The sequence below is a fragment of the Pungitius pungitius genome, chromosome 1 (genome assembly GCF_949316345.1).
Source record: "Pungitius pungitius chromosome 1, fPunPun2.1, whole genome shotgun sequence".
NCBI classification, from domain to species: domain Eukaryota; kingdom Metazoa; phylum Chordata; class Actinopteri; order Perciformes; family Gasterosteidae; genus Pungitius; species Pungitius pungitius.
The window spans coordinates 16,803,790-16,825,565 of NC_084900.1; the positions used below are offsets into that span (position 1 = coordinate 16,803,790).

The 21,776-nt window shown below is 44.3% G+C and overlaps 2 protein-coding genes across 2 annotated transcripts in view; one reads left to right on the forward strand and one right to left on the reverse strand.

The window, feature by feature from the left end:
- bmp7b (bone morphogenetic protein 7b) overlaps nucleotides 1–10,444 on the reverse strand; it is a 44,752-nt gene extending 34,308 nt beyond the window's left edge. Inside the window, exon 1 of the mRNA XM_037478322.2 lies at nucleotides 9,896–10,444. Within this exon, the coding sequence (XP_037334219.1) occupies nucleotides 9,896–10,295 (400 nt within the window). The 5' untranslated portion in view covers nucleotides 10,296–10,444. The remainder of the gene's footprint in view (nucleotides 1–9,895) is intronic.
- Nucleotides 10,445–16,567: 6,123 nt separating this feature from the next.
- spo11 (SPO11 initiator of meiotic double stranded breaks) lies at nucleotides 16,568–21,701 on the forward strand. Its single transcript, XM_037478339.2, has 13 exons — nucleotides 16,568–16,745; nucleotides 17,274–17,387; nucleotides 17,978–18,066; nucleotides 18,421–18,487; nucleotides 18,610–18,718; nucleotides 19,033–19,119; nucleotides 19,346–19,382; nucleotides 19,497–19,606; nucleotides 19,685–19,784; nucleotides 20,199–20,236; nucleotides 20,552–20,628; nucleotides 20,999–21,110; nucleotides 21,388–21,701. Exons 1-13 carry the CDS (start codon nucleotides 16,633–16,635, stop codon nucleotides 21,505–21,507), a joined length of 1,173 nt encoding a protein of 390 aa, XP_037334236.2. The 5' UTR covers nucleotides 16,568–16,632; the 3' UTR covers nucleotides 21,508–21,701.
- Nucleotides 21,702–21,776: the final 75 nt, after the last annotated feature.

Sequence of the window (21,776 nt, forward strand, 5' to 3'; positions counted from 1 at the left end):
AGACCAAACGATCTCCTGTCATTCGCGTAAGAAAACAAACTCACGTATCTGCAGTTCAATCACCGAAGGAACAACGTCACGCCACTCCCCGTAACTTTTGACGTGCTTATTAACCTACGGACCTTCTTGCGGTCCGCGAAAAGGTTATTAATAGTATCACTCGCGTAAAAAAATAAACTCACGTGCCTGCAGCTTAATGACAACACCGAAGGAACAACGTCACAACCACGGTTTAAGTCTCCAGCGGGGAGTAGCCTCGTTAGCAGTTTAGCTAGCTAGCAATCTAGTACTTATGGCTCTCACATGTCTCAAATATCTTACGGTCCAGCCTCCACATTACTTACGGTCTGCTCATCCCGGGTCTCCGTCCCAACTCACGACACGCACGTCCACACGTACCGTTATCTAACCACGGTTAAACCTGCACGTCCCTGAGCTACGTCTTTATGGCCATAGATCAACAGCTGATCGCTAATTAGCTCACGGCGAAGAGAGTGAAGAGATTTAGACAAAATCCACACCTCAAACAAATGCTTCCTGGAGCAAAACTATTTGGAGTAGCCAAAAAATAATGACATTTTGAGAGACACAAGACTCTACCGAACGTTTGAGTGTAGTTTGTATGTCTCTATGTGTTTTAAAACTGCTCAAACAGCCGTTTACAAAAAGTGTACCGGCTGTGTTTTTTTTTTTTTAAATGTTGGCAGATTTGTATGGAAGCGTATGGGGCTCGGGGCAGACTTTGTCTCACAATCAGGCTCCTCACGCAAAAAGTAAATAACTCTGACATTCCAAACTTATACGAGTCCAACCAGCACAAGCACGGCTAATGTTTTCTTTTTAAATGAAGGCTGAAAAGTGAATATTGTGGCCGTAAAGATAAAAGTGCCTCTTTTTTTTTTACTGAATCCTCACACGGCGCTCACTCTAAATCGCGGGACAATCCGGAAAACTCCACTCTAAATTCGAAAGAAACCCCAAAACTAATGAAACATAATTAGTGTTTATGAAAAAACTATAATAGATATCAACAAGCTGTTTTTTTTATAAAATTGTTAAGACTTGTGTCAACATTTTAAAGTTTAAATGGTGTCTCTAGCTGAAAGATTGGAAAAGCTGAAAAAGTTGAAAGTTGAAGAAGTTTTGAAAGGATTTGAAAATTTAATCCATTAGGAAACCATGTTAAAAAGGTTGAAGATATTAATTTATATTAATTCAATTATAAGAGCTAAAAAGCTGAAAAGTCATAGCACCCCTCCCCTGAATGAGCTGAACATTTTAATATTTGAATGGTCTTAATAGCTGAAAGTGTGAAGGAGTTGAAAGGTGCGGCGGAAGAAATAGTAGAACTAGAAAATGCATTTCCTGCTGAAAATGCGTTGGAATGCAAAAAGCTGAAGTTAATTTCAAGAAGTTGCTTAAAGTACAGAAATGAAACAAGCTGAAATTATTCTAAATATTGCTGAAAGAATAGAAAAAGCTGAAATACATTTTAAAATGGCTGAAAATACAGAAATGAGTAAAGCTGAAATGAACTTGAAACAATTGCAAAAAAACTGAAATGGGAGAAGCTTCTATGAATTTGAAATCACAGAAATAATAAAAGCTGGAATTAATTTCAAAAAGTTGCTTAAAATGCAACAAGCTGAAATTATTCTAAACATTGATGAAAGAATAGAAAAAGCTGAAATACATAAATGAGAAAAGCTGAAATGAACTTGAAAGAATATCAAAAAAACAGAAATGGGAGAAGCTTCTATGAATTTGATATCACAGAAATAATAAAAGCTGAAATTATTCTAAACATTGCTGAAATAAAAAAGGCTGAAATACATTTAAAAATTGCTGAAAATACAGAAATGAGAAAAGCTGAAACGAACTTGAAACAATTGCAAAAAAACTGAAATGGGAGAAGCTTCTATGAATTTGACAAAATACAGAACTAATAAAAGCTTAAATTACTTCTAAACATTGCTGAATCTTTTTCATTCAAACTTAATGAACTTGTACACCGCTTTGCTAGTCTTCTGACAACTCAAAGCGCTTTAATACTAGATGACATCTCTCACCCATTAATACACTGATGACACAACCTACCATACACAGTGGCACCTGCCCATGTGCACAGAATAAACAAGACAGGAGAAGATCCTGGCAACAAGTCAAAATAAAATATAAAAACATTTTGCATGGTTGGTGAGTGCCTCAAAAGTTTGCAAATAGTGTAGAAATTACTGAAAGCTTCGTGGCGGTGCCATCAAAAACGCTCCTGGATACTTCCGGATAAGTTAACCGTCATGTCTTGATGATGTCATAAAGATGCGCGGTTTTGTGAAATAAACATGGACGCTTACAGCGCCAATGACTAATACAAGTACTACGTGTTTCACTTGGACAATTACATGTTAGTGGACACACACAAATACTACAGCCCCCATCTCGATTACAATTGTTCACTCCTCAGTGCGCAGTTTCGCCCACCAGCGGACCCCCTCCTCCCCCCTAACCCCGGCTGGTCCACCGTAACTTTTGACGTGCTTATTAACTGACGGACCTTCTTGCGGTCCGATGAAGGTTATTAATAGTATATTAAGTTGACGCTTTGTTGCGTAAAATAAAGACCAAACGATCTCCTGTCATTCGCGTAAGAAAACAAACTCACGTATCTGCAGCTCAATCCACGAAGGAACAACGTCACGCCACTCCCCGTAACTTTTGACGTGCTTATTAACCTACGACCTTCTTGCGGTCCGCGAAAAGGTTATTAATAGTATCACTCGCGTAAGAAAATAAACTCACGTGCCTGCAGCTTAATGACAACACCGAAGGAACAACGTCACACCCACGGTTTAAGTCTCCAGCGGGGAGTAGCCTCGTTAGCAGTATAGCTAGCTAGCACTCTAGTACTTATGGCTCTCACATGTCTCAAATATCTTACGGTCCAGCCTCCACATTACTTACGGTCTGCTCATCCCGGGTCTCCGTCCCAACTCACGACACGCACGTCCATACGTACCGTTATCTAACCACGGTTAAACCTGCACGTCCCTGAGCTACGTCTTTATGGGCATCGATCAACAGCTGGTCGCTAATTAGCTCACGGCGAAGAGAGTGAAGAGATTTAGACAAAATCCACACCTCAAACAAATGCTTCTAGGAGCAAAACTATATGGGGTAGCCAAAAAATTATGACATTTTGAGAGACCCAAGACCCTACCAAACGCATGAGTGTAGTTTTTATGTCTCTATGTGTTTTAAAACGGCTCAAACAGCCGTTTACAAAAAGTGTACCGGCTGTGTTTTTTTTTTTTTAAATGTCGCCAGATTTGTATGGAAGCTTATGGGGCTCGGGGCAGACTTTGTCTCACAATCAGGCTCCTCACGCAAAAAGTAAATAACTCTGAGATTCCAAACTTATACGAGTCCAACCAGCACAAGCACGGCTAATGTTTTCTTTTTAAATGAAGGCTGAAAAGTGAATATTGTGGCCGTAAAGATAAAAGTGCCTCTTTTTTTTTTACTGAATCCTGACACGGCGCTCACTCTAAATCGCGGGACAATCCGGAAAACTCCACTCTAAATTCTAAAGAAACCCCAAAACTACTGAAACATAATTAGTGATTATGAAAAAACTATAATAGATATCAACAAGCTGTTTTTTTAATGAAATTGTTAAGACTTGTGGCAACATTTTAAAGTTTAAATGGTGTCTCTAGCTGAAAGATTGGAAAAGCTGAAAAAGTTGAAAGTTGAAGAAGTTTTGAAAGGATTTGAAAATTTAATCCATTAGGAAACCATGTTAAAAAGGTTGAAGATATTAATTTATATTAATTCAATTATAAGAGCTAAAAAGCTGAAAAGTCATAGCACCCCTCCCCTGAATGAGCTGAACATTTTAATATTTGAATGGTCTTAATAGCTGAAAGTGTGAAGGAGTTGAAAGGTGCGGCGGAAGAAATAGAAGAATAATAATATGAAGAAGATGAATAAGGCGGAATAAAGATTAGAAGAACAATACTTGGAATGCTTGAAGCATTCCAACTAATAAGGCGGAACTAGAAAATGCATTTCCTGCTGAAAATGCGTTGGAATGCAAGCTGAAAATAATTTCTAAAAGTTGCTTAAAGTACAGAAATGAAACCAGCTGAAATTATTCTAAACATTGCTGAAAGAATAGAAAAAGCTGAAATACACTTAAAAATGGCTGAAAATACAGAAATGAGAAAAGCTGAAATGAACTTGAAACAATTGCAAAAAAACTGAAATGGGAGAAGCTTCTATGAATTTGAAATCACAGAAATAATAAAAGCTGAAATTAATTTCAAAAAGTTGCTTAAAATGCAAAAAGCTGAAATTATTCAAAACATTGCTGAAAGAATAGAAAAAGGTGAAATACATTTAAAAATGGCTGAAAATACAGAAATGAGAAAAGCTGAAATGAACTTGAAACAATTGCAAAAAAACTGAAATGGGAGAAGCTTCTATGAATTTGAAATCACAGACATAAAAGCTGAAATTAATTTTAAAAAGTTGCTTAAACTGCAACAAGCTGAAATTATTCAAAACATTGCTGAAAGAATAGAAAAAGCTGAAGTACATTTGAAAAGCTGAAATGAACTTGAAAGAATTGGAAAAAACAGAAATGGCAAAATACAGAACGAAAAAAGCTTAAATTACTTATAAACATTGCTGAATCTTTTTCATTCAAACTAAATGAACTTGGTAAATGGACGTGTACAACGCTTTGCTAGTCTTCTGACTACTCAAAGCGCTTTAATACTAGATGACATCTCTCACCCATTAATACATTGATGTCACAACCTACCATACACAGTGGCACCTGCCCATTTGCACAGAATAAACAAGACAGGAGAAGATCCTGGCAACAAGTCAAAATAAAATATAAAAATCTTTTTGCAAATAGTGTAGAAATTACCAAGAGCTTTGTGGCGGTCCCATCAAAAACGCCCCTGGATACTTCCGGATAAGTTAACAGTCATGTCTTGATGATGTCATAGAGATGCGCGGTTTTGTGAAATAAAGATGGACGCATACAGCGCCAATGACTAAAATAAGTACTAAGTGTTTCACTTGGACAATTAAATGTTAGTGGACACACACAAATACTACAGCCCCCATCTCGATTACAATTGTTCACTCCTCAGTGCGCAGTTTCGCCCACCAGCGGACCCCCTCCTCCCCCCTAACCCCGGCTGGCCCACCGTAACTTTTGACTTGCTTATTAACTGACGGACCTTCTTGCGGTCCGATGAAGGTTATTAATAGTATATTAGGTTGACGCTTTGTTGCGTAAAATAAAGACCAAACGATCTCCTGTCATTCGCGTAAGAAAACAAACTCACGTGTCTGCAGCTCAATCACCGAAGGAACAACGTCACGCCACTCCCCGTAACTTTTGACGTGCTTATTAACCTACGGACCTTCTTGCGGTCCGCGAAAAGGTTATTAATAGTATCACTCGCGTAAAAAAATAAACTCACGTGCCTGCAGCTTAATGACAACACCGAAGGAACAACGTCACAACCACGGTTTAAGTCTCCAGCGGGGAGTAGCCTCGTTAGCAGTTTAGCTAGCTAGCAATCTAGTACTTATGGCTCTCACATGTCTCAAATATCTTACGGTCCAGCCTCCACATTACTTACGGTCTGCTCATCCCGGGTCTCCGTCCCAACTCACGACACGCACGTCCACACGTACCGTTATCTAACCACGGTTAAACCTGCACGTCCCTGAGCTACGTCTTTATGGCCATAGATCAACAGCTGATCGCTAATTAGCTCACGGCGAAGAGAGTGAAGAGATTTAGACAAAATCCACACCTCAAACAAATGCTTCCTGGAGCAAAACTATTTGGAGTAGCCAAAAAATAATGACATTTTGAGAGACACAAGACTCTACCGAACGTTTGAGTGTAGTTTGTATGTCTCTATGTGTTTTAAAACTGCTCAAACAGCCGTTTACAAAAAGTGTACCGGCTGTGTTTTTTTTTTTTTAAATGTTGGCAGATTTGTATGGAAGCGTATGGGGCTCGGAGCAGACTTTGTCTCACAATCAGGCTCCTCACGCAAAAAGTAAATAACTCTGACATTCCAAACTTATACGAGTCCAACCAGCACAAGCACGGCTAATGTTTTCTTTTTAAATGAAGGCTGAAAAGTGAATATTGTGGCCGTAAAGATAAAAGTGCCTCTTTTTTTTTTACTGAATCCTCACACGGCGCTCACTCTAAATCGCGGGACAATCCGGAAAACTCCACTCTAAATTCGAAAGAAACCCCAAAACTAATGAAACATAATTAGTGTTTATGAAAAAACTATAATAGATATCAACAAGCTGTTTTTTTATAAAATTGTTAAGACTTGTGTCAACATTTTAAAGTTTAAATGGTGTCTCTAGCTGAAAGATTGGAAAAGCTGAAAAAGTTGAAAGTTGAAGAAGTTTTGAAAGGATTTGAAAATTTAATCCATTAGGAAACCATGTTAAAAAGGTTGAAGATATTAATTTATATTAATTCAATTATAAGAGCTAAAAAGCTGAAAAGTCATAGCACCCCTCCCCTGAATGAGCTGAACATTTTAATATTTGAATGGTCTTAATAGCTGAAAGTGTGAAGGAGTTGAAAGGTGCGGCGGAAGAAATAGTAGAATAAGGCGGAATAAAGATTAGAAGAACAATACTTGGAATGCTTGAAGCATTCCAACTAATAAAGATTAGAAGAACAATACTTGGAATGCTTGAAGCATTCCAACTAATAATATGAAGAAGATGAATAAGGCGGAATAAAGATTAGAAGAACAATACTTGGAATGCTTGAAGCATTCCAACTAATAATACACAAACAAAAAATATATGTGTTAAAAATGTATATATTTAAAGTGATTTTCTTTTCAGGAGTAACCAAGTGGCCTGGGGATGAATTCCAGAGACGGACCACGATGGTTGGAAGTGAACACTGAATTTATGACCAGCCCAAAAAGTGACACACACACACGTGCACACACACACTTTACCTCACACTCACCTGCGGCTACGTTTATCCATGCCAGACTGCATGGGTTCAGACAACATGAGGAAGCGGTGACTAACACATCTCATGCTAACATTTTACAGTAAAAGACTGCCAACCTTCCTCCCACACACAACACAGCTGTTGATGCCGCTACCGTTTCAGTCACCCAGGATGCAAATAGCAGACGCGCAAGTCACAGCTACCTCCCCGGACTCCGGGAGGTGCGAGTGAGCGAGACTTTAAACTTGAACCGAACTGGAGTGCAGCGCGGGCGAAACGTAGCGGCCAAAAGCCCTGGAAGCTGTGGTTTGTTAAAGAGGAAATGCCTTAATTCAAAGTGGCTGAGGCCTAATGCTGCCAGAGACCACTGGGGCTGCATTAAGAAAATAGCTACAAGAAGCACGTGTGTGTGTGTGTGTGTGTGTATAATAAAAGTAGCGTGTGCAGACGGGGCGGATTTGAATGAATGGCAGCAGGTAACATGTTGAAACACACGTTTTCATTTGGTGGGGGTGTACTTTTCTGTGTGCGTTGTCGCTCACTTGCTGGCGCTGTACATTCTGGGTGTGTGTCGTAAGACATTTACACAGCTGGGCTTTTGAACTGAGGGGGACTCGGATGAGGGGACGTCCCTGGTTCTGTCCCAAAGACCCACGACTCGGCCCAGCTGGCGTCTGCGGGGCTCACACCTGCCGACGACAAAAGGGAAGCAGTGGCACTCGAGAGCAAGTGGCCTCCATTTGAGATCGTCATGCAAAACGCGGTTTCCCCTCTCTTCGCCCATATGATGCAGCCATTGATAAAATCGGAAGCATTCCTGTCATAGCATTCAAACACGATCGCAAAGATGTGCACGAGAGCGGGCCTCTCGGAGAAGCAGCGGGCGGCGGACAAAAGTCTGGAGACATGCAGAGCTTCGGGGGGACGGTTTTTAAATAAAAGCCGCACTCGTTTCGCTCTCAGACGATCAAAATAAGAAAACAAACCCACAATGAGCAAATTCGGCGAGGAAGGAATTCTAAAGAGGAAATGGTCATTCCATTTGATAGCTCTCTCTCAAAAGGGGAATGAAACTGAATATCGTCTGCTGTTTTGAATCAAGCTGCCTTGGACACACATTTTGATGAGACTCCGGGAGAAACCTAACGGTGAACCCTTTACTGGCAGATGCAACACGTGGCAGACACACAACGCAAAGCGCCCAAACACCCAAACGGCCGACACGTTTGGAAAAGACTGAGCATGTGCCGGGGGGGGACGAGGCGGTGGGACCTTCTTTTCATGTTCCTCTAATATATTAAATGAAATGAGTGCTTTAGGCAGCGTCCTTGCAAAAAGAAATGGGCCGAGTCCCAACCATCTGCCGACGCTGTCTCTCTCTCTCTCTGTCTCTCTTAGAAGGAGCCCTTCTACCTTGTCAGCTTACTGTGGCCCTTGACTTTGAGAGTCTTTGTGGTCAAATTCATCAACCTTTCAAAAATAGTCACAATGCAGCAGCTTCCACAGTAATTGCACGGTGCAGTGAGTGGAGGAACCAGTGTCACCTCCCTCCCCCTCGCCGAGACACTCCAACATGGATCTTTCCAGAATTGAAGGCAAACTGCAAACTCCTTGGTGAACTTCCAAAAAAAAAACATTTAAACGCTCCCGAAGAATGCATTGGCAATTTTCTCTGCAAAAATGTAGGAAAGGTTAAAACAGTCAAATAAAACACAGCTACGTCTCCGGAAAGGACCTGGGGCAACAATGTGTTTATCCATCCAATAAATCTGACGCTGCCTGCTAATGTTGTAATTATTACCTTCTAACCACCTCCGATTGGCCGACTATTTGATTTCAATAAAGATAGTGAAGACTTACTGCTTCCGGGAACAACTATTTAAACAACCAATAACTAAACTAATCAATGTGAGTGACGTGCCTATACGACACAACAGTGGAGCATGAGACCAACTGAGACTAACAAACGCAACTAGAGCGTCATTGACTTGCATTCTTTTCGTGTCCTAAGTGTCTTAAGGGACGTCTCCAGATTAGAATGGAGGGAGGACCCAGAGCACTTTGAACCCATTCTGCTATTGACTTACTCATTCTTTAGATAACACATGGTTGACATATTATGTGCTGGGCGGTCCATCGTCTGCAGCACCTGGACGTGAGCTGGTTGCAGCTGTTCAACAGAGACGGTCTCTGGAATGTTATACTCCTGGTATTATTATTATTATTATGTTGTAGAGGTGGTCGTTGTGCTGGTCTCCTGTGTGCACATGCGTCAATAAAATATGGGCTGAAGAACAAATTGACAACTACAACGTCCACCTCAGTGACAGAACAACGGGTCCTAAAAAACAGCAGCGTGTTGCATCTAGTGGAGAGAACTATACTTGGAGTAAAGAGTGAACATAGGGTGGTGCGTGTGATGCGCTGGGAGCCGCAAGGCTGGCGGTTCAAATCCCGGCTGCTCCTTGTCCCATGTCGAAGTGTCCCTGAGCAAGACACATAACCCCTAATTGCTCCCCAGGCTAAATGTAATGCATCGGTTATAATGCAATGTAAGTCACTTTGGATAAAAGCGTCAGCTAAATGACATGTAATGTAACATATGGCCAGATGTAGCAGATCATATAAAATCAAGTCAAAGCAACAATGGTTAAAAACAGTGTTTGTTAATGAGAGAATCATTCAAATTTATAGCTTAGGTTCATTCAATATCTCAACCAACTGTTTAGTACAAGCTATTGTTATAATGAGTGCTTGAGGTTTAACTGTGGTGCATAACAGTGCCTTTTGGTCTCATTTCCAACGTCTAAAAAAACCTGTAAAATTGTACTTTGACAGTTTGCGGTGAGAGAATGAGAAGCCTACCCAAATTGACGAAGCTCATGATCATGTCCGCGTCGTTCAAGAAGTTGTTGTCTTGAATGCTGGCTATCGGGGGGCCCTGGGTGGTGAAGACGGGCTTGTAGGGGTACGAGTATCTGTCCTCGTCCCCCTCTGTGGACATGGCGTTGTACAGGTCCAACATGAACATCGGGGCGGCGTTGTGCTTTCCGTGGAGGTGGGGTCGCGGCCGGTGCGGCAGCCCCAGGATCGACAGGATCTCCCGCTGCATCTCTCTGCGCTCCTGGCTCTTCAGCCGGCGGTGGATGAAACTGGAGTGGAACTCGTTATCCAAAGTGAAGTTCGTAAACGCAGTGTCCGCCAGGACGCAGTAGCTCCAAACCAAGAGCAAAGCGGGAGCCCGTCTGTCCAAAATCGGTGCCATAGTACTCGCCGTGCGTAATTGCGCTCAGTTCTTTTCGGGGTAAATAATGGATATTGAACTTGTAGCAACAGCCGGTCTGTGTTCAATATCCGAAGTTAGGCACGACCCCTCATGTTGAGGGGAGTGATCCCAAATGAAACATCAACTGCACTTCAAAAGTCCATTTGTTGGCTCGGTTTTGTGCCCGCGTGGACCTCTGTCCTCATCTGCGGCCGACAGCTTCCAACCGGAGTGCAGCGTGCGGACTGCAGAGAGGAGGCGGCCGGCAGATGCGCTTCACCGGGGGAGACACGGACAAGTTGAGGGGAGGCGCTGGGAGGAGCGGGAGGAGGAGGAGGGTGAGGGGGGAAGGGTGTGCGCTGTGGTTTCTAATGGGGACAGAGCGAAGTTGTCCTTTGTTACCGGTTGCAGAAATACTCGTGGCTGCATGTACAGATACGAACGGGATTAGGGCGGGATTTGTATCGTGGTGGTTCGGTTTATGATAGAGGGCCGTCTCATCGTTGCTTTGCCAACAATTCGTCGCGCATGCGTGTTTGTGTGGATTCAATCGTGACAAATGTCCAGAGTGACAATAGGCCTGTCAGTGTTCATGTGGGAAATAATAAACTTCATTTAAAAATGCAATTATTTGGCTGAGTGGGAGAATACTTAAATGCCGTGGGATAGGTTGCAACATGCAAGTTGCCGTGGTGCCCTCAGCGGCCTGCAGGTGCACCCTCTGAATACCTTAGTTTGCGTCTTTTGATGTCAGAGCGGGCGGCGCTCGCAAAGGCCATTTCATGCGGCATTTTTGCAGATTTGCAAGCTTTTCCATCCCCGCCGCAGACAGAGAGACAGAGAGCAAGGGTGCAGATGTTTGGCAGCCGCTTCATCCCTCCATCTTCCCCTCCTGGCCCGACACCTCTTAAACACCACACTTTAATGGAACGCCCTTGACCCCGTCGGGCGCTCTGCGTGGCTCTCGCAGGGATTTTCGGGTTGCTGCTTCATCTGAACAGAGTTTCGCTGCACAGAGTCCGGAGGTTTGAAGGCTCACTAGTTGGGATGTTTCGGGGCTGAGGCTTGCTGGGTGATTTTTCTACGATAATAAAATTAGACTTCAATGGCACAGCGAGAGAGGCAGCAGACGACTTGGGCTGTGATTGCGAGCAGAGGAAGGCGAAGGAGGCAGAGCGTGTCTTGGGGTCCTCCACACTTAGCTCACCTTCCTGCCCATTTAATGTGGTTGGTTGTTCTTGGCTTCAAAGGCCTTTCACTCCTCGTTTTTTCCCCAATGACAATTCAACATGGCTTAAAGCCTGAAAGCTTACATGGCCTCGTTCTGTATATCTAATCCTCAATTTGCTTTAGAATGGCCTTTCAGTAGTAGCCTGTAACATATAAACATTTCTATCCGGTGCCTCAGATAGAATCAGCTAATGGCCGCAGGTGTTTACTTTACAGCAGTTTCCCGACAGGGGACTTGAAAGGGTCCTGGTTACAGTTAGAACTATACATCTTCCCCTCTCTCTCCCTCCAACGCCTGTTGTCACACACTCATTCTCCTGCTCTCGTTGCCCGTTGCCGTCAAATTGGTGAGGTCAAACCCCTTCCCCAGTTTGTGCCCAGAAGAGGGGTCGAGGATCCCGGGGCAGAATAACAGGAACAGACCCCCCTTTGTTTGGGCCTCCGTGGGGCCGATGACAGTCACAGTAAACAGTGGGCACAGGCTGAGGCCCGCTCTGGGTGAGCTGCTCTAAAGGGGCCTTCGGCGAGGAAAACTATACCGCAGACAATCGGAACAAGTAGCGTTTAAACCTTCAGTCAAGTATCTCACAGTGAACTCAGTATTTTGTCTGTGGATACAGACAACCACTGGCATATTTAGACGTGCAGCGGTACACACTGTCAAGACGATTAAGTGGTGAAATAAAACACGAGTTCGACTAATAGTCGCTGTCTGTAAGATCACAAGAGTGAACACATGTCTGCTCGTCGGGTGAATCCCTCCAGGGTGGAACTGTGTTGAAGTAAAACCATGACTATTAAGTTCTATACTATTAGGGCTTACAAAGCTAAGCTGACCACATATTGACATGTCATGTCTTCCGGTCTATATGCTGCTTTCATATCTTACATTTGGCTCAAGTTCACACATTTGGTCGGGGGATTTTTAGAGAGCTCACATACACTCTCCCCACAATGATCTAAGACACCTCCACACTCCAACAGGTTGAAGCACGAAGCAAAGCTCCACAGGAGACCACACAGCATCGCCGCAAAACCCCCTCTTTTAAACCCCCCCCCCCACGTGAGCACAAGATAACACTTTTCATCTCCACATAATATCGCTCTCACTATCTCTTCTCCGGCGAGAGTCGGAGACTTTTCCCTCGGCCCGCTTATCTCTACGTAGGAGCTCAAAGCACACGGTCAGAGGTCAGATTAATATTTATTTCATGTGTTGCCTCAGAAAACAGCAGGCAGCAGTCCTTTGAAGCCTGTGCACGCAGGCGAGTATGAGGTTCCGTGGCGCGGTGGGGGTGTGGGTGGGGGGGTTTGATACAGTAAAAGTTTTTTCAGGGTAAACTGACCCTCGAATGAAGCAGAGTGGGGTCGGGGTGCAAGGAAAAATGAGCGTGGAAGCACGTTCTTGCCCTCCCACCTCTGTCTGTCCCGTCCACCCGTGTCTACATTTTAGGCAGGAGCCCACTGCGTGCTCTGCAGAGACCAGCGGCCTGTTAGAACAGACAAACCAGGTGTCGCTGAGGTATTGCAAATGTCCCCCTTCTGTTGTCTCACACTGAGGCCTCGTGAAACATGTGAGACACAGCTGTGATACAGGCAGAAGGAAGGGAGGGGGCGGGAATATGAAACAGCTTCAAAAAAGTTCAAAATCTCATTTAGGCTTGGGGGCATATGGCATTTTTCACAATGTGGATTTATTATTGAATTATTGGATCCAAGTTCTCTTTCCTTATGAACTCTTCCTGTCACTTCCTTTGAAGAACTAGTATCGCCGGATAGGTTACATATTTGGCTATATGACTATTTCTTCATGCTCAGTAATGATAACACTACAAAGAGGAAGTAGATGAGAGAAACGGGGTTCTTTGTTGGACGTTGTGCTAAAACTACGTTTGGGAACCAATTAGAACTGGCAAAGGCAACCCAATACCCTCCCCATACTCCTTTTCTGCATTATCTTTTTGGTGTTTTCATAATATATTTGTGTACATTCTGCACAGCATCTCGTGCAGAGATTTGCTGCTGAGAAACACACAATCCCCTTAATTTAAAAATGCTGCACCTTGTAATCGTCCTTGCCATCGCTAAACCTCTACTTTGGCCTGTCTCCGGTGCGTCCTTTCACGGACACTCGGATACGGCGCTGGGGAACACCAGAGGAGCTCGGGTCTGATTCATAGCTCTCAGCGGTGCAGCCAGTCCCATCCGTTATAGTCGGTGTGACTGACAGTCACAGATACCGCTTTAGCCGAGCCTATACCAAAATGCCTGGCTTAGTGAGGCTTATCCATCACAGGATGTTATCACTCAAGGCGCTCTGTCACTTGTGTCATCGGCGCAGAGTCCACGCTTGACACTGAGCCGGTGTCTTCACCTAAAGCCACGTGCTTATCAGCGTCCATTACTGAGGTGTGAGGGGCCTGATAAAACAGAGCCAGTTCCGTGCGGCTCAAGGCAAGAGATCCCATTTGGATTGTTGACTCTGCGGCGAGAGGCCTTGCCCCCTTTGACTCTTGCCCTCACCACTCCGTGAGGCTGTCTGTCAATCAGAGGGAGGACCCTGGGTGATCAGTCAGCTCCTCTTTAGTGGATGCCAGTCTGAGGAGCCATTAGAGGGGAGAAGGAACAGCCAGTCTGGCCCAGGCCAAGAGCTGATGAGAAACAGAGGAGCTGGAGAGCGCGAGGAAGAAAGTGGACGATGGGGGGCGGGGTGGGGTTCCAAGGAACAGGAGGTGGATGTGCTGAACTATGTGGATTGTGAAAGGAGGCCAGCTCTGTTTTCTATTTGTGAGGATTAGGTTGACAGATCTGTATTTAGTTTCTTTCGGGCCTCAAGCTGCAGCTAATCCCCCTCACCTGCAGCGAGTGCCCCCACTCTCTTTCCTCTGACCCTGAAGCCCCCTCCCCCCCCCCATCCTGCCCAGTACAAACACTCGTTCCGAGAAGCACATGACTCGTTGCACTCTGTCTCCTCAGGTTAGGGCCTCACACTCGACACAAATCTCTCCCGGGCCAAAGGAACAGCAGGGGGCTCCGTCTTTCTGGAGCAGAAGAAAAAAGACCCCCACAACCTGTGGACTTCCACATGTTATGGTTCTTTTCAGGTTTTTTTCAGCTTGGGTGAGGGGCTGTCCCTCATCGCTTAGAGATAGCAATTACTCAGAAATTAAGAGCCATTACTGCGGAAGCAGCTTGTCAAAGCCACTCAGGGGAAAGGGGAAGCTTTGGTAAAGCTGCACATTAGGAAATATTCAGGGTCAGGTCGGGGCCACAACCCTCTTCCCTTTAGATCCGGGCTCCCAACACACTCGCCCGGGCTTTCACACTGCGAAAGAACGACCGCGGTGCCTCCGAAAACACACACAGCATGCCTGCCAGCAAACCCTGAATGTGGGGACTCTACATGGCCTAATAGATTCAGCACATATCTGAAATTAAAGCCTAGTTTATGGTTCTGCGTTTTCAGAGAAACGCAAGCCTCATGCAGCCCTGCAAGGCTGTAATTGGTCTGCTAAATGCATTCTTTCAGGAGTCTCACATATTCGGTTTTATAGCATAATACCGCCATTTTTAAAAGGAAGATTTTTTACGAGAGAATTAATCAATTTGAAGAGTTTTTGTCGGGAGAAATCCGTAAACATGACCACTGATACAACCCGTCTTTGGCGGAATATATAAGGACGCGCGGATGGCTTCTAATTCATGGAGCGAGATCTCAGCAAACGTCGGTTTGCTGCTCGAGGGGTGTACAAAGCTCTGGAGGAAAACACACCTACACGCACACTTTCAAACAGAAACACACAAACACACAGCGACACACCTTTGGACAAGTAGCAACAAGCTTACAAGAAGGGTCTCATTACTGATGGCTGAAGGGGATTTTTCTGAACCGTTTACAGTTACCTTATGGCGCGTTTCCACTGAGCGGTACGGTACAGTACGGGTCGGGTCGGTACCCTTTTATTTGTGTCTCCACTGCCAAAAGTTGAGAAAAGTACCAAAAATCCGAACCGTACCGTACCACTTTTTGGGTATTTCGTTGGGGTACTTGGCACAGTTGTTTGGTACTAAAGGGTGGAGCTAGACTCACTGCAGAACGTTGATTGGTTGAAAGAGTGTCGTCATTTGCGCGTGCCGCAAGGGGAAAGACGACACACGAGGCGCCATTTTTAAACTACAACACCTTCGCAACAATGTCGCCTTGCAGCATTTACTTTAACAGCCACATATCGAGAAGCAAGAACAGGATCGGCTGTAGGTCTCCATTGTTGTTTGCGGTTAGCTTTCAGTTTTCGCGCGATCGAATGACGTCAATCCACTTTCCGTCCAATACCACGACTATCAAGTGACGTTACCACTACTTTCTGGAATACACCACGCCTATCAAGTAAGGGTACTGTTGGCGGTGGAAACGTGAAAAACTTTCATTAAGTGTGTTGTGAACAATATATTACATTTTATAAAACTATCAAATGGTGTAAGTTGTGTATATACAAGTGTACTCTGTCCTTTTCATGGAAAAAGTGCTCAGATCCCTTCAGGCTAGTATGGGCCTGAAAAACAAGTGAAAAATAGAACAAGAGAAAGAAAAAAGGTGGAGCTGAGCGCATTACATAATAGTAGTTCATTACTGTTTGATACACACTTCCAGTGGAAAAGCCCTGAAGGAAAGTACAGCTAAATGCTGCCAATTAAAAGATACGTTTGAGGAACGTCATGGTATCACACCTACACTTCCTGAGTTGGTATTTCAAAGAAGTGTCACGATGGCAGCAACACGACACAGGAGATGTGCTTGTGTGTGACAATAACATGCTTCTGTAACGTTGAAAATAGGCATTTGTGTAATCTTATCTTACCTGGATGACACATCAAAAGAGAAAATATATATTCCTGAAGCCTTAGTCAATTATTTAGTTATGGAGGAGCAATTGACCCTTGAAAATGAAGCAGTTTTGGTGTTTGCAGATAAACAGGTAAGCGGTCGCCTGTGCGCAAATCTCGCGAGGTTTCGGCAGTAGCCTTACGCGGGAACATCGTGCATATACATCCGTATGAATAGGATTTCTTTACAAACACTGCGGTGTACTGACTTAAAACACACACGATGGGATCCCGTCAAGCAGAGCAATTTTCCGAAGTTGACAAGCTCCGCACTGAACTGCTGAACAATGTCGATGTAATGACAGAGTTCCAGCGTGTTGAAGAAGAAATCAGCGAGTGAGTTCCGGCCGTTAGATAACGTGACGTAGCACCGGGTTAGCTAGCTAACGTTAGCGCTTCATCCGGGTTCCAGGGAAGCTAACGCTGGCCGGAGTGGTGAAAGGCACGTTAGCGAAGATTTACTAATACTTAAGAAGTTGACTTTCGACGTACTTTAGTTGAGTAACTACGTATTCGTTTGGTTTAAATATGTTACTGTTTTCTAGCTGTAACGCGTGACAAGTATTTTAGTTTAATAACTTCAGAAGGATTCGTCATTCAAGATGAAACATCCATGTAAATAATTGCAGATATCAAATTTGAAGTAAACGGTTGGTATTTCCTTCATTGGATTACAAAACATTCCTGCTCAATTGTTTTAACCACAGAATGTTTGTCAGACTTTCCAGAAAATGCACAACATGGTATAAACACATTTATGTTAATGGCCGAGACTTAAAGTCTTGCAGGGGAAGAAATCAAACTCCCATGTGCTGTTTTTTTTCTGGCCTGGCCCATGTTTGAAACACTATCTGCATTTTCCAGCAGGGAAATCCTGACCCGCATTGAAAACGTCATCCTTGAAGTAGTGACGAGTCTTTCCAGAGATGAGGCCCCTGTCCTGGCACTGCCCAGCAGATCCGGCTGGGCAAACATCAGGTGACTACGTCAACAACATGTTCCACCCGCCCTCCGACAACAACATCTGTCTAAACCCTCTGACCTATAAGGGATAAACACAACCAGTCCTGCTGTGTAACAAAATAAATAAACATTTACCATTTATTGTTTATTTTTTGGGAAGGTCAGGACACACATGATGACCACATCACTGTTTAATACACACTTCCGCTGTCGAGAACAAGCTCCACAAAGTTAAACTTTGGCTCGGAACAATTGATTGGATGATTAGGGATTTAAGAGCTCCGGCCAACACAAACACACATTTACAAAAGGGCTTTTTAATGCGACGCACAGAACAAAGCCGGCTGTCTGGTCTTGTTTGGATCAAACCTCGAAGCCCACTTTCAGCTCCTCTCTAATGTGCGAATGCCAGCGGTTTCTTTGGAAGGAACCGGGGCGACGAGGCTTCCCGCAGGTAGCCCCCTCGGGGGGATTTTAGATGGCTCACAGGTGCAGGGAGCTGACTTTCAAAGCTCTAAAAGTAAACGTAGCAAACCCAATTTGTGCGGATTTGTTTGATGGCTTCAAGATTTTTTTTCTTTTCCTTGTTCCTCTTCCCACTTGAGCTTCGACAGGGCCGTCGGGCTTCAAGTGACTTCAGGAAGCGCCGTCACCGCCGTTAGGAGCGACTGTCCTTCGTCTGCCACTAAATTTGGTGAGAGGATACGCACGTGTGTTTTTCTCCCTTTTTTTTCTTTGACAACCGACATTCCTTTTACTCAAAAAGGCTTTTCACTTGTACCGTACTTCACGTGGCTTTCATTGCTCTTCAGTCTGAACACATTCCGAAAACTGCACAAACGGCAGTAAAAGTCCAACTTAGTCTTAGGTGACAAATTGGCACAGGCAGTATATGTTGAAAAAGCTTTTAGGGCTCGGTGTACACATGAACATCCTAATTAAGAACAGAATTTGCTTTCTTGTTCCCACTCAGGTCCTATTTTTTATGATGTGATAAGTGAATGAAGTGTTTATTATCTTTAATTTTGTTTTGTTTCTCTGTTTAAAGCGCAAATTCTCAAGCTTTTCCTGGTCATCTATAAACTGGTGCAGAGCAACTCGTTTGCCACCAAAAGGTTATTTGTCGCCAGTTCACATTTTATTTGGGAGAGAACTTGTGTTCTGTGCAACCTTTTCTTTTGTGCAGCAGTTTCTTTCAATTATTCCTGATTTAAAGATGTGGCTTTTGTTTCCACAGAGACATCTATTACAACAACACACAGCTGTTTGGCTCTCAGAAGGCCGTTGATGGTTTAGTGGATGATATTTCCTGCATGTTAAAGGTCTCTCGCCGATCACTACATGTGGTAAGCGTGTGTGCTCTCGTCGTCAATGTGAGCAAAAAAAACATGCCCAGAAACAATTTGTTTGTATATTCATTTTTTTGTTGTTTTTTTGTTAGAGACACACATATTAAATCTTTTAAGTATTGTGGGTTTTTGAAAATAAGCTATTTTCTTTTGCTTATCTTGGGGAACACGCGGGGTGGGGGGGGGGGCTGTGTTGTGTCATCAAACAGAAATCAAGTTGAAATCAAGCAGTGTTAATGAGAGCGAGCTTGTGTGTGTGTGTGTGTGTGTGTGTGCGTGTGTGTGTGTGTGTGTGGCTCCGACGTCCCCAGTTGGCCACGTCGAAGGGATTCATCTCAGGTGACCTGTGTTACATGGAGGAGGACGGCACGAGGATCGACTGCCGCTCCGCCTCCGCTGTCAGTTCCATCCACCACTCAAACAGTCTCCATGCTCCAAACTCTGTATCCACTATGATTTCAGCAATTTCTTTTTCTTTTATGTATACTTTCTTCTTGTGTACAACAGCACCAGAGGGTGTTTAGCGTTTCCTACCAAACCAGCGATAGCGCTCTGTGTTTATCACATAAATAATACATGCCGACATCTTTCACGAGTCAAACCCATGTTTTCATTTGGTTTCAGGCGGTTTCAGTTTCCTCAAACATTTGTGGGATTAAAAGTATCCTTTTGCGATTTGTCTTTGAACGTCCTATTGATTTAGTTTTGATAGAGTATACTTGAGTGATGCTTTATAGTTGCAGGGTCTGGGTTGTTTTCCTTTCATCATTTACAGATATTGTGTCGTCTGCTAAATTCGTCCTGATTGTTGAGAAGGACGCAACGTTCCAGAGACTACTGGACGACGACTTCTGCACCAAGATGTCGCCCTGTATCATAATCACAGTATGTCTTTGTGAATCATGGCAATCACAAGTTCTTCTTGGAAAAAAAGGCCATTCTTGACGCTCTCGCGTGGATCAGGGTAAAGGCGTGCCGGATCTGAACAGCCGGTTGATGGTGAGGAAGCTCTGGGACGCGCTGCACGTCCCCGTCTTCGCTCTGGTGGACGCCGACCCTCACGGTACTCTCCGTCCGTCCGGGTGAACAAAAAAAATGGTTTCCCCTCTGGCACATACTTTGCACATTTCTTTCTTTGCACGCTGTCCTTTCATCTCCACGCGAACACACACATACACACACTGCTCGGAGGAAGGGGGGGGGGGAAAGTCCCACAAGGCCAGCAGATGTTAGCACCTGTCCCGCTACGTCATTGTGCCGAGCCTGACTGCGATTTCCGTTGGCGTGATCGGTGTCCCGGCAGGGCGGCTCACTTTCCACCAGCCTCCATACCTCTGACCCTTTGCCCCGTGGCACGGCGACACACATGTGTAATGCTTTACTTTGTTTTAAGCTCTGTTACACGTTTCGGGGGGATAATTGCTCCGGTATGCTGGTGATTGCAGCGCATCTGTGTCTCTCCCTTTGATTCTCCCAGGGATCGAGATCATGTGCATCTACAAGTACGGATCCGTGGTGAGTCCTGCCATGCCGCCGGTTCCCATGCTGCATGTTGTCCAATGTGGCCTGTTCACTGTCGGCAATGTGTAATTATGCCCCCTCTTTTAAGTAAAAACAAAAAGAGGCCCAATCCTCCGTCACAGAATATTGAAAGCGACGTGACGGCGTTGACTGATTGTGTGGCAGCGTCTTTTGTTGATGTCTGCGACGTTTGTGTAATCATCCCCATGTTCATTGTGAACAGCCGCGCTAATTAGAGTGTTTATTTGAGATTTGTCATGTGTGCGAGCATTTGTTTCTCTTGCCCCTGTGTGTGTTTCTGTTCCGCAGGCGATGGCGTTTGAGGCCCACAGCCTGACCGTCCCCAGCGTTATGTGGCTAGGCCTCCTCCCCTCTGACCTCCAGAGGTTTGGACTCAGCATTGGCTAGTTCCTACTTCCTCGTCGGGTCTCTAATTGGGATTATATTCTGGGGACGTTTGGATTGTTTGTTTTGGTTTCCGTTGCTGTCGAAGTTCTTTCCTCTACGAACTGCGTCTGAAGAGCATATTGAGTTTTAAGTATACGTCCCCTTGAACAGATTTAGGCCAAAAGGGGCTTTTTGACATACATTAAATTGTAGCCTTGCCTTTTTTTCCCTCCTATGTCTCTCCCTAAACATGCATATGGTCACTTAACGACAGTCTGTCAACTGGACTGCCTACTGCCATTTTAAGGAAATCAATTTGGTAGTTAAATGTAGCGAAAAGATTTAAAAAATAATAATTCCATCCTCCAGGCTGCGGGTCCCCAAGGACGCCCTGATCCCCCTCACCAGGAGAGATGAGAGCAAACTCTGCAGCCTCCTTGGGAGGCCGTACGTAACCAGCAACCACGAGTGGCAGAAAGAGGTGAGAACAGACGTGTGAGCTAAATAAAGACTGAAAAAATCTCATTTCACCAACAATGTTTGCCATGCTATTTTCAATACCTACCAACAAAACTCTCTTCAGTGTGAGATCAAAAACTTGACTTGCTTTGAATGACATGAAAACACACCAATAAAAGGGATTTTCCTTAATTGGATCCTTCAGGGTTAACCTTCACCATGTGCTTCTGAACACAAGGGGTCCTTTTCTCTGAAGTTGAATGCCGCCGTAACGTCTTTGCTCCTTAAAATCGTTGCAGATGGAGCTGATGCAGCAGAGTAAGGTCAAGGCCGAAATCCAGTCCCTGGCAAGCATCGCTCCGAAATTCCTCACCAACATCTACTTGCCCAACAAGCTGCGGTACGGGGGCTGGGTTTGAGCCCCCATGCCGCCACTCAGTGGAAGAAGGAGAGAACTGCTCAAAAGAAGCTTCAAAACCAAAAACAGATCTTCCATTTAACCGTCCCGCCTGTCTCAATATGTTTGTAATGTAATGTTGAACGGCCGTTCGTTTTCTTACTGTGGCACGTCTGATCATTAAAACCGTGTGATCCCGTCAACAAGTCAGAACACGTTTGTGTCTTTTTTTTGTTTTCTCGTTTATCCCCTTGGATTTTTATTTCTTTACACGATTCACAACCACAGAAC

What these genes read in the sequence shown, in the direction of transcription:
- spo11 (XM_037478339.2), top strand. Translation starts at nt 16,633, where the DNA reads ATGGGATCCCGTCAAGCAGAGCAATTTTCCGAAGTTGACAAGCTCCGC. An exon ending in AAACATTTGTGGGATTAAAA is followed by an intron (nt 19,383 to 19,496) that starts GTATCCTTTTGC and finishes CATCATTTACAG; the next exon opens with ATATTGTGTCGTCTGCTAAA. An exon ending in GGTGGACGCCGACCCTCACG is followed by an intron (nt 19,785 to 20,198) that starts GTACTCTCCGTC and finishes TGATTCTCCCAG; the next exon opens with GGATCGAGATCATGTGCATC.